Source organism: Heterocephalus glaber, unplaced genomic scaffold (genome assembly GCF_053883595.1).
Source record: "Heterocephalus glaber isolate CG9 unplaced genomic scaffold, H.glaber_assembly_v1.0 deba00001472, whole genome shotgun sequence".
Classification (NCBI taxonomy): Eukaryota; Metazoa; Chordata; class Mammalia; order Rodentia; family Bathyergidae; genus Heterocephalus; species Heterocephalus glaber.
The window spans coordinates 70,012,522-70,025,318 of NW_028258315.1; the positions used below are offsets into that span (position 1 = coordinate 70,012,522).

General features: G+C 46.7%; 1 protein-coding gene across 1 annotated transcript in view; it reads right to left on the reverse strand.

Moving 5' to 3' along the window:
- Positions 1-11,421, reverse strand: part of Gpd1l (glycerol-3-phosphate dehydrogenase 1 like) — a 71,629-nt gene extending 60,208 nt beyond the window's left edge. Inside the window, exon 1 of the mRNA XM_004857823.4 lies at positions 11,174-11,421. Coding sequence (XP_004857880.1) covers positions 11,174-11,220 — 47 coding nt within the window. The 5' untranslated portion in view covers positions 11,221-11,421. The remainder of the gene's footprint in view (positions 1-11,173) is intronic.
- Between the last annotated feature and the right edge of the window lie 1,376 nt (positions 11,422-12,797).

Here is a 12,797-nt window from a genome sequence, read left to right on the forward strand (position 1 = left end):
AGGAGGTTGCTTGCTCAGGGGATCCTTAGGCCTTGTCAATCAGCCTGGAACACCCCCTTGTTGCCAGTTCGAAAACCTCATTCTAATGACTATCGGCCAGTGCAGGATCTCCGGGAAGTGAACAAGAGGGTTATGGACATCCACCCCACAGTGCCTAATCCATACACCCTTTTGAGTTCACTTACCCCGAGCCACCGATGGTACACAGTCTTGGATCTCAAAGATGCTTTTTTTAGCCTTCCGCTAGCACCCAAAAGCCAACACATCTTTACATTTGAATGGAGTGACCCAGAACAAGGCCTCAACGGACAGCTGACATGGACCCGATTACCCCAAGGATTCAAAAACTCTCCCACCGTCTTCGACGAGGCCCTACATGAAGACCTGGGTGAGTTTCGCCTCCAGAACCCCCAACTAACTCTGTTACAATATGTAGATGACCTCCTCATAGCAGCTGAAACGCGGAAAGACTGCCTAAGTGGAATCAAGAGACTCTTGATAGTCATAGGAGAACTGGGGTACCGGGCGTCCGCCAAAAAGGCCCAGATCTGCAAACCCGAGGTAAGCTACTTGGGGTACATGCTTAGGGAAGGACAGAGATGGCTGTCGGATGCTAGAAAAGAGACAGTTCTTAAGATACCCACACCAGATTCTCCTCGAAAAGTCAGAGAGTTCTTGGGATCGGCGGGCTTCTGCCGCCTATGGATACCGGGGTTCGCAGAGCTCGCAAGGCCCCTTTACGAGGCAACCAAAGACAATCAGGCTTTTCAATGGACAGAAAAGCTACAAAAATCTTTCGATCAAATTAAAACAGCCTTGCTGACGGCACCAGCCTTGGGCTTGCCCGATATTACTAAGCCATTCCACCTTTACATTGATGAAAACAAAGGAGTCGCTAAGGGCGTCCTGGTCCAGCATCTAGGGCCATGGCGCCGCCCAGTGGCGTACCTATCAAAAAGACTTGATCCAGTTGCATCAGGATGGCCCCCGTGTCTAAGAATGATTGCAGCAGTGGCTCTAATGGTCAAAGATGCTGACAAGTTAGACATTAGGCCAAGAACTGTGTGTGACCACCCCTCACGCTATTGAGGGAGTCCTAAAACAGCCTCCGGATCGATGGCTCAGTAATGCTCGCCTGACCCACTACCAGAGCTTACTCCTAAATCCAACCCAAGTTGTCTTTCAGGCCCCGGCTGCTTTGAACCCAGCCACACTGTTGCCAGACCCGAACTTGGAGGCTCCGCTTCACGACTGCACAGACATCCTAGCCCAGGTACATGGAATTCGAGCAGATCTGAGTGACCAACCATGGCCAGATACAGATGATACCTGGTACACTGATGGGAACAGTTTTGTTCGTGATGGCCGCAGGTATGCAGGAACAGCAGTGGTGACAGAGACTGAGGTCATTTGGGCAGAACCATTGCCCACCGGGACCTCAGCACAACGGGCGGAGCTCATAGCTCTGACCAAGACATTGACTCTAGGACGGGGCCAAAAGTTAAATATATACACAGATAGCCGGTATGCCTTTGCCACTGCACACGTCCATGGGGCCATCTACAAAGAAAGGGGACTCCTGACAGCTGAAGGAAAGACTATTAAAAACAAAGAGGAGATCCTTGCCCTCTTAACAGCCCTCTGGCTACCTAAAAAATTAGCCATTATCCATTGCCCAGGACACCAAAAAGGCGACACTCCAATTGCCAGAGGAAATAATTTAGCTGACCAGACAGCCCGAGAAATAGCCTTAAAGATTAATCTGACACTGGCCACTCAGCTGCCCGATCCGGGAAGTGCAGCCCTACCAAAAAAACCCCAGTACACTGAAGAAGATTTAAATTGGATAAAACAATTACCTATGCCTCAGTGCCTCAACGGGTGGTGGAAATCTTCTGATTGTAAAGTCATCTTGCCTAAAGCGCTGGGAGAACAAGTTCTCTCCAAGGTGCACCGGACCACCCACATGGGCGCTCGAAAAATGCAAGATCTCCTGAGACATGCTGAAATTAAGATCCGTGATGCTAATTCTAAAATTGAACATATTGTTGCTACCTGCAAAGCCTGTCAATTGACAAATGCCACCCACAATAGGGCCAACCCAGGAAATAGGCTGAGGAAAAGCCGACCTGGAGCCTATTGGGAATTGGACTTCACCGAGGTAAAACCTGAAAGGTATGGTTATAAATACTTGTTAGTTTTTGTAGACACTTTTTCAGGATGGACAGAAGCGTTTCCTACCAAACATGAAACAGCGCGAAGTGTGACTAAGAAACTGCTAGAAGACATCCTGCCAAGGTATGGTTTTCCAGTAATGCTAGGATCAGATAATGGACCCGCCTTTATTTCCAAGGTGAGTCAAACCCTAGCACAGATATTGGGGACGGATTGGAAATTACATTGTGCATACAGACCCCAAAGTTCAGGACAGGTAGAGAGGATGAATAGAACATTAAAAGAGACCTTAACTAAATTAACCTTAGAGACTGGCGGTGACTGGGTGACTCTCCTTCCCTTCGCCCTCTATAGGGTACACAATTCACCCTATAAGATGGGATTAACTCCCTTTGAAATCATGTTTGGAATTCCCCCTCCCATTATTCCCAACCTTCAATCAAATGTGCTTGTTAAATTTGATGACCAAAAGTTGTTACTTTCTTTAAAAAGCCTCCAAAGTGTGCACGAGGATATCTGGCCTAAATTAGAAGCCTTATATCAAACTGGACTGCCTCCCAAGCCCCATCGCTATCGACCAGGAGACTGGGTCTTCGTCCGGAGACACCAACAAAAGGACCTTGAGCCCCGTTGAAAAGGACCCTACGTCACAGTCCTGACCACGCCCACCACTCTCAAGGTCGACGGGATTGCCTTGTGGGTGCACTACACCCACGTTCGCCTTGCAGATCCTCACGCTGTCCTAGAGGACTTCGTTCCATCATGGCAGGTGTCCAAAGACCAAGACAATCCCCTCAAACTCAAGCTGCATCGTCGACGGTCATGATTGTGGTAACTGTACTTTTGACACCGATTTTAGGAGGACAGAACCCACATGCTCCCCTAAATTTGACCTGGATGATCATCAATACCGCCACAGGTGACATTATTAACAGCTCGTCCAAAGTGAGCCCACCATTAACCTGGTGGCCTGCTCTAGAGTTTGATCTCTGTCGGCTAGCCACTGGCAGCTGGGATATCGGACACTGGAGCCTAGAGTCACGGGGAAGGCCTGAATGTGGGGAAACAAAAAAGGGGTGTACCCTCCCCCCGGTCAATTCACAAACACTGGGTTACAACCATGTAATTCGCAGGGCAATATTACGAGACACCCCCTTCTACAGGGAGGACTCTGCGTTGCCTTAGGTGAAAAATGTTGCTTCTATGTAGATCATTCAGGAGTGGTCAAAGAGTCCATGGCTAAAGTTAGGGAGGGCATCGCCAAACGTAAGCGAGAAAGAGAACTATCTCAAAACTGGTTCGAATCTTGGTTTAATTCTTCCCCTTGGCTAACTACCCTAATCTCTACCCTGCTAGGCCCCTTGCTTATCGTGTTACTACTGTTGACCTTTAGACCTTGTATACTCAATAGACTAGTTTCGTTCATCAAAAAACAAATTAACGCTGTTCAGTTAATGGTGCTCAGGTCCCAATACCAGCCAATTCCTACCGACTTGATAAAATTAACCCCCAGAGGCCCATGATTGGCCCTCTATAGCATCATGAGAAGGGGGGAATGTGGGACCAAAATGACTCCATTTTGGAGCCGTCTCCTTTGTTCTCTCAAATTTGTGCTTAAACTAGGAATTCACCACTTGAAATTCCTGAGTTTATTACCCAACCACCTGTGTACCCGGGGAGAGAGCGTTCCAGGCACACTATCTGTAGGATAAGCAGTTAATGAGCTGACTGTCCACACAAGATAGATGCGGCCATTAGTGGGTCTGCTAACGATCAGTATGTAACAACCGGCCGTTAATCTTTGCCCCTTTTCTCCCTCACAAAAATCTATACGTAACCCCCTTAACCCCCCCTAAGCCTAACCAATCAAAACCCTACACTTCATATGTATTTAGTATTAACCAATCACCTGGCTACTAACAAGCAAAGCTTGTTGTATACTCAATAAAAACCCTGCTAGTTTTGAGGCTCGGGGCTCTCAATCTCGATCCGCTGCGTCGGTGACAATTGAGAGTCCCTGCTTAAGCTTGAATAAACGACCCTTGTGTGCTTACATCGGAAACGGTCTCCTGGTGGTCTCTGGGACTTCACAATCTGGGCACAACAGTGGATCCACTCAAGAAACCCAGGTTACAAAGGTTCAATCTAATGTAGATAAAAAGGAATCAGATGCCTGAAGATATTTCTATCAGGAATTACTCATTTCACCCTGAGGATATTTTTTGTACAGACAACCAGTGTTCAAGTTATTAAATCAGAGTTCTCCTCTGTAGACGGAGAAACACAAATTCTAGACCTTTGGTCCTTTGTTGCTCTTAACCCTTGCAAACCACTTCCTTTTTGCAGTTCTGGGAAAACCCTGTAGAAATAATCAATGCGGATATAGCTTTCTTAGAATATACATGTGTCCTGGGGAAGCACTCCTGCTGCAATGAGGAGAATAAGAAACTGTTTTAGTAAAACAGTGTTTCTCAAACTGGGTTAGGCAGGTACTGAAATAAACGAAACAGGAGAAATGAAAATATCTGAGTACTTCACCCCAATAACATCTGCTACTGTGAAACATTTTGTTTCTAGTTGTATATGAAGTATGCTGGGTCTCGATTAAATTGTATGTCAGTTGTAAATCAAACAAAGTTTAAAGCCACTAATTTAGACCATGAATCTCACTAATTCAGACTGGAAAAGCATCAGACAGAAGCCTGAAAGTTGCTCATTAAGCTTATTAAGGTTTTTCTTCTCTTGTTTTCCTTGGAACCCATCCACCACGTGGAGAAGCACAAGCAGCCTGCTAAAGGTAAGACACAGGGCTGGCTGGTCCCTCCTTTCTCTCAGGCTGAAGCCGTCCATCCACTGCCAGGCATGGGGAGGAGGCCATCTAGGACCAAGTGTCACAGCTACCCCTCAGATGGCCAGCCGTGAGCTAGCCCAGGACAGACCCACAGATGACCTACCCAGGTTACTCAGCCCAAACCGTGGACCCCCCAAATCACAAGCTCATTAATGACTGCTGTTGATGCCACCTAGTCTGGAGGTAGATCATCAAACAGTGATAGATACTTGATTGTTTCCTACTCCCAGTTTGGAAGGAACTGAGCCTAGAGACTCCCCATACACTGACCTTAGTTCTCAATGTCTCCAGGGGTGGGGGTGGGATGGGGAAAAGGTGGCCTAGCCAGTGAGAAAACACAGCCCTCTTGTAACCCGGGAGACCTGGGGATACTACTTGGCCCAACACATGTAAGGCTTTAGTGGACATATAAATTTTCCACCCAAGGGGACTTAAGAGGTCCACCCAGCTTAGGTGTAACTGAGATTAACAGGTAAAAGTTGGAGATTAACGCAAAAATAAGGTTTTTATATCAATTATCCCTTGCTGTTCATGGACACAGGATAAATTGTCCTAATGGAAAAGTCTGTGCTTCAGAGTAATCTGGAACAAGGCATTTTAGTGTGTGCATGTGGTGCATTTGCCTTTCCAAAAATCATTTTGATGTGTATTTCACTTATAAGCCATCTATTGTTGATAAACAACACTCAAAAACTCATTAAATGTCGGGTGTTGTGTCACATGACTGTTGTTCCCCAGCGACTCTGAAGGCTGAGTCAGCAGGATCATTACATTTGAGGCCATCTTGGGCAATTTAGTGAGACCTTGTCTCAAAATAAAAAATAAAAAGGACTGGGGATCTAGCTCAGTGGTAGAGCATTTGCCTGGCATGCATGAGGTCCTGGGCTGAATCTCTATTACCACACAAAAAAATAAAATTCTAAATTAATTTGCTAGATTAATTTAAAGAAGATAAATTGTCATAAGAAAGTAGACTAAGGAGCCAAGCATGGTAGTACATGCCTGTAATCCTAGCACTTAGAAAAAAAACAAAAAAACAAACAAAAAAAATCCTAGCACTTAGGAGGCTGAGGCAGGAGGCTTGCCACAAATTCGAGGCCAGCCTGGGCTACATAGTGAGTTCAAGGCCAACCTGAACCACAGTGAAACCCTGACTCAAAAAAAATAAAAAGTAAAACCAAGCTGGATATGGTGGCACATGCCTGTAACCCCAGCACTCAGGAGGCTAAGACAGGAGAATCACCAAGAGTTCAAGGCTGGTCTAGGCTACATAGTGAGACCCTATCTCAAAGAAAAACACTGAAACAAAGAAATAAGATAGATAAATAGAAAACTATCATCATCTGCCACGTCTCCAGGAGAAGAAATACAGTATCTGCTCTGGAGGGAAACTGAACAACTATTTTTAAGGCTTCATTCAATTTTAGTTCTCATAAGTGGAGTATTAGATTGAGATTTTATTGGTAGAGTAGATACGCAACATTTTTACGTAAATGAGATCTGGCCTCAAGTAAAAGTATGTTTCTCACAAAAACAATAGTAATCTATCGAAATATAGTCTTTGGAGTAAGAAGGATCTGGGTTTGAACTCCATTTTATTTACTTTTGACCTTGAGCAAGTTTAATCTCAATTTTGCCATTTAAAATAGGGATAATAATTGTATCACACAGGCTTGTAATGAGGTTTAAGTAAAATGTGTACATATCTGCCACACAAAAGACAATCTGTGAGTGGTGGATGTTGTTGTTGTTGTTATTATTATTATTATTATTATTATTATTATTATTCCTGGTAGGGAGAACAGAAAGTGGAAAAAAATGAAGAAGGCTGGGGTTCAGAAAATTGCAAGTCCTGAGTATTCCTAGAATATTCCTCTTGGCTTTTACACTGAACAAATGGGGAGGTGATGGAAACAGAGGATGAAGCAGCACTTTCTGCTTTTAATTATACAAATGTTCCCAGCCCGGCCCAGAAGTAACTCTGAGCCTTCTCCCAGCTCGGGTCTAACCTATGCTCAGTGTCAAATTCCGCGCCCCCCCCCCCCCACTCCCACAGCAGAGGGGTGTCATTGCCGCCTGCTGACAGGGAAGGGATTATTTCTTCCACTGAGGAGCTAAATTAATCTCTCAGACTGCTCTTAGCAATCTGTGCAGCAAGAAGCATGACGGCAAGTGAGGAGCACAAGCAAGTGGGTCCCAGAGGTGGGTGAAGAGCCAGAGCACTTCGTTCAGCGAGTCCCAGCCAAGTCACACGCCCCACGTCTGCACCTGCACAAGGTGGGCTAAGGTTCTCCTGACCTTCAGGTGCAGTGAAAATGTCAGGGTACAAGGCTGATGTGAAAATGAGGGAAAGAGACAGCAACTCCCAGAAAATTCCAGCTGCCAACTGGCCACTCATTGTGTTTTCTCTTCTCTCCCATCCTCTACTTCTCCCCTTGGCCAAACTCCATCCTGGTCCATTTTGTGACTTCATGATAGCTCTGGTCACAGATGCGGAAAGTGAGTGCTAACACCATGTACTCTTCCCAGATCACTCATGTAACACTAATAATAATCCTAAGCAGCCAGTACCAATCATACAGAAAAGTTGTTTGCCCAAAGCCTGGGAGAAACCCAGGGTGTTGGGTTCTCAAGCCCCTCCTTCTGCTACTGCCCTACCCTGTTACCAAAGGAGGCCTGAGGTGTAGTTTTGGATCCAGCAGAGGTCCTGAGGTTTTAGTTCTTGAACTGAATCTGCATTGTTTCTGAGTAATCTTCCCAAGGCACTGGTGAACAAATTTTGTTACATCTTTGGAGAGGGCCAGGGATTTAACTCAGTGGTTTCGCCACCTGCTGGGCAAGCTCAAGGACCCAAGTTTGATCCCCAGTACTGAAAAAAAAAAAAAAAGAATTGACATCTTTGGAGAAACCCTCCAAGCTTTTGTTGCCTTTTCAACTTATCTGCCATGACAAGTCAGGCAGGTTAAGGCAGAGCCCTCCAGACCCCAGCAGTGGACAGCATGGCAGGACTCAGCTGCAGGCACCAGAGCTCCTCTGGCCTCCTCTCTCTGACCTGTCCAGAGCAAAGGAAGTTCGCCAAAGGACAGAACAAGGGCATGTTACACAACCCAGGTCCTTCCTGGCTCCCTGGCAAGCAGCTAGATTTATCGCCAAAGATGACAGGTGACATGGGAGGGTACTCAGTGTGCAGAGCTTATAAGTAACAACATTTTTATTTACATATGCACTGGGAGCTACTTCAGAGTCCCAAGTGTAAATACTGCTTAGGCAACTTTGCATTCCCGAGGTAAGGGCCAGTTCTGGAAGGTAGGTCCAGCTTGTGGTGACGTGTTTTTAAAACTTCCAAAAGGCTCAAGGGCCTTAGACAAAAATCTGTCCCACCCTCTAGGAATTCAATTCAGCAAGTCTACTCTCATTGACAACTCTGAGATAAGTAGTCTCTGACACTGTTTAAGAAATACTATTTACAATGTAAAGTCTAACTTTGTGATGAATATTCCATTCCACTCTGTATTTCTTTTGATCTTCCAATTAATCTGAGACCTGAAGGTGGGTGGCCCAAAGGCAGGGACTGTGTTAGGGGTGCCTGTATATCTTTGAAGATCACAGTACCTACCTGGGTGACCACCCAAATGTCTACTAAGTCAGAGCTGAACACTCCATGTTGTCTTATGTTCCTATGTTCCTACATTTCTGAATCTCTCTGAGGAGGTTGTGATCCTCTCTAGGACTGGGGTGGCTCTGGACCCAACGCAGCGACAGAGAAGCCAACAACAGTTCCCATCAGATCTGGTAATTAAGGGAGCCAGGGAGCTAGCCCAATTCATCAGCACATTTCTCAACTCCTCTGCTTCAGTGTCACTGGCCAAGTTCTATTCCATGTGCTGTGACTGGAGTGGGCCAAGAAAACAATGAAATCTATCCGAACGAAGAAGCTCTGGGCGGGCAGCCAAATCTCAGTGGAGGGTGCAGAAGTTTGTTTCACTACTCTTGCTGAGGCCCATATCCACCATAGCAAAGCTGTGGTACTTCTACCTGTACCTTGCAAATTAGAAGGGACTGTTGTCTGTGGAATTCTACAGGAGAGTAAACATGTTAAAAGAACATGTCCTAAATAAGTGCTTTTCCAGTAGAACAGCCAAAAGCTCAGCTGACATCTCACTAAAGCAACCTTGAGATCAAAACCGGCAAAGCCAAGCTGAAAGTCAAATGAAACTCTGCAGTGGACACATACTAACTTCATTAAATGTTGTGCAGAACATTCTGTTGTGGTCCAACAATTAGCATTCCAAAAGCACGTAATACCCTTGTACTTGCAGGGTAGACAGAGACAAGAATATGTCAACATAAATGCGGCACCTAATGAACCTGTCCTCCAGAAAGGACAGAACAGATTGATATCATTGATATTCTCAGAAAAGGCAGCTGGGAAGACAAATGTTAACAGGGGATGGTTCACTATTTTTTGGATATCTTTTGATTTTTAAAAACATCAATGTTAGCTGGGCCTGGTGGCACATACCTGTAATCTCAGCACTCTAGGAGGCTGAGGCAGGAGGATAGCAAGTTCAAGCTCAGCCTAAACAACTTAGTAAAACTCTGTCTTAAAAATTTAAAAAAAATAAAGAGCTGGGATTGTACCTCAGTGTGAAGGCCCTGGGCTCATTTTCCAGTACAAAAACCAAATAAACAAATGAACAAAACAACTTTGAATGTAGACTGGGGGGATACAGCTCAGTGACAGAGTGCTGGGTTCAATTACCAGTACAGATATACACACACAGAGTGAATGTGTTATGTAATCAAATGCAATTATAGTTTTAAAAATTAGTTTGAAGACTAAGGATGTGGCTCAGTGGTACAGTATGTTTTTGGCATGTGAAAGGCACTGGGTTCAATCCCAAGCACCCCCGTAAAATTAGTTTTCAGACATTTATTAATATTACTTAGCATATTGCAGGCATTACAGTAAGATGCCAGTCTCAACAATTGGGTGGGGTGGAGTAGAAACCGATAATTAGATAAATCATTTCAATATATAGATAGAAAACAACAGTAAGGGCCCAGGGAGAGGTCACTGGGCTTGCTTGGATAGAAAGTGGAGAACCAGGTAGTTCCTCCAAGAAGTACTTTCTGGGCCAAGTCTTAAAGCAGGAAGACTAAGGCCAAATACCTAGTAGCATTTCCCACAGCACTCCCAGCAACCTGAATGGTGACGAGTCAAACCACAGGAAGAAAAATAGGTAAACAGATGCACAGAAAGAGAAAGAACATCATGACTCTTAACTGTTCTGTACCACTCCCACGGATGTGGCAAAAGGGCACAATAATGGAAGCTTGAAAATGCCAATGCTATATTCTGCTTCCATTCCTCCCCACGTTCCTCTACATTCACCCAAACATACCACGAATCCCCTATGTACGTCTGATAAAGGATACTAAGAGAGCTGACATTTATAAGGTGCTTGGAAGAACACCTGGCACAAGTGCTTTATAAATGTTAAAGTCAAAGCCCAGGGGAGCCGAAAAGCTTTGCAAACATCTCCCCAGGGGAGAATGCTCAGTGTCCCTGACAGCAAGGCCTGTTGGAACTTGGATTTTTCTTCCTTATACAACGTTACTAAGATATGAAGATACTGGACATATCAGAAGCGGAGGTGAGACCCGCAACTTTAAGGGCAGCTCCTACTCCGTCTGAGGTCAGGGTAACAAGAGCCCTTTTAGCCTTCCGTGCCTCGGTTTCCCTAACACCAAAACTAAAGCTCGCGTCTCCTTCAATCACTCGACCCAGGCTATCGGCCAAGGAGAATGCAGAACGCCCTTAGTGTGCTGCGCAAAACACCCGGGGTTGGCGAGCTGGTGTCCCCGGTGCGCTCGCTGAGCGGTTGCGAGGGCGCAGACAGGTGCTCGGGGGCACGCGGTGCCTTCCCTCCACGCTGCCCTCAGTGGGCCCGCGCCTCCTGGACCAGAGCCTCCTCCCGGCCTCTCCAGGTGTGCAATGCCCAGCCTGGCTGCGAGGTCGCCCGCCCTGCCACCCTGAGCGCGGTGCCCGGTGTCCACTTCGCGGCGGGGACGCACAGCACTCGGCCGCCGGGAAATGGGGCTTCCTGGAGGCGGAGCCCGCGCCGCCGGCCCGCCGCAGCTCACCAGTTCCCGGAGCCCACGATGCACACTTTCAGCGGCGTCGCTGCCATGTCCAGGCCGAAATGCAGCAGCCCGGACCGTGCCTCCCCGACCGGCTGCCAGCCTCCGCCCGCTCAGCCTAGCTAGCAACGACCCGGCCCCGCCCACCGACCCACCCCTCAGCCAATGGCCACCGCCTCTCCAGCCCGGGCGCCGGAGGCCACCGCTGACAGCCCCGGAGGACCCGCCCTGCCACTCCCAAGAACCACTGCGCACGCCTGGCCCTGGCTGGCCTCCGGCTCTGCTCCCGTGCTGCCCCACCCCTGCCCGAGGGATGTCGGGACATGTAGTCCATAAGCCCCAGCCCGGCGCGCCCCGGACACAGCTCCAACCCCGCCCAGTTCACACTGGGGTCATTGCGTTAAAACCCGCGCTCCCGGGGGCGCAAGGCTGCATTGCATTGGAACCGAGCAGTCCTGACTCAGTCCACGGTGGTGCCCTGAACACTCCCTTTTCCCTATCCAGGAAGCGCTCCCACTGTAGTTTGGAGCCCAGAAAGGCTCCGGGATTGACTCTAAAGTCAGCTGGACTTGGACCAAAGCTGGAAGAGCTTACTCCTGCCTTTTCTACCTCTGCTTCACTAGTATTACAGACAAGACATGCCTGAACTTCTTAGTGAACTTCGATTCTGAGGGCCTCGGACTTTGGCTGGACAGTACCCTACTTCGGCATGGAAATCTTTTCTCCTTAGAGTGAAGATAGAAACTTGGGAAAAGGAGTGGGAGTGGAGGTCAGCCTTCACCCACCTACAGTGCAGGGCATTTCTCCTCGGCGTCTTTGCCAGGACCTGACTCATCCCTGTCTGTGGCTGGTGTGTATTTGGACCGGACGCTCTTCACTCCTTCCTGCCATATCGAACATATTCATTCTGAGTGTCTTATTTCCACAGACACTGTGTTGAACACTGTAAGGACAAAATAGTTTCAACCAATGATTCCCAAACTCTGCTGCATATTAGAGTCACTGGAGCTTTAACAAATTACATCAGAATCCCCTTCCTTGGAATGCAGCATCAGAATCCAAAGCAACCTGATTAAGAATCTGAGAATGAAAATATCAATGGATACTGGCTCAAGAAACATATACTCTAGTTCCTAGAAGAATACTAGGCCTGTTTGACACCTAGAGGATTCACTGTTATTTTTGTTTCATCTCTACATTGTATGAAAGAATTATCTGTGCCGCTTGTGGTATTTACTTAAGGAAATACTTAAAGCTGCAGGCAAGGCAGAATCTTCTCTATTCCCTCTGAAGGTTTGCTCTCAGTTATCTGTGCTAATGCAAAGAGACATGTAGGGATGATGGCAAAGACGGCAAAGGACGAGTCAAGCTCATAAATTCTTTTGCATGTGTGTTACAAAATGTATTTGTAAAATTAAATAATAAAGTCATGCACTTAGGTAGTATGTTTTATATGTCATCTAAATAATTCTTATTCCCAAATGTTACATCTACAACTGCATAATAATGAGCTGTCTGGCTATTTGGTGATCACATCCTGCCCAGCATAGACCTGTAGTGTTTAACAGTCAACTGAGAGGTACAATACAGTGTGCCAGAGTAGGTTTAGTAGTTGTTTGTTTTATAG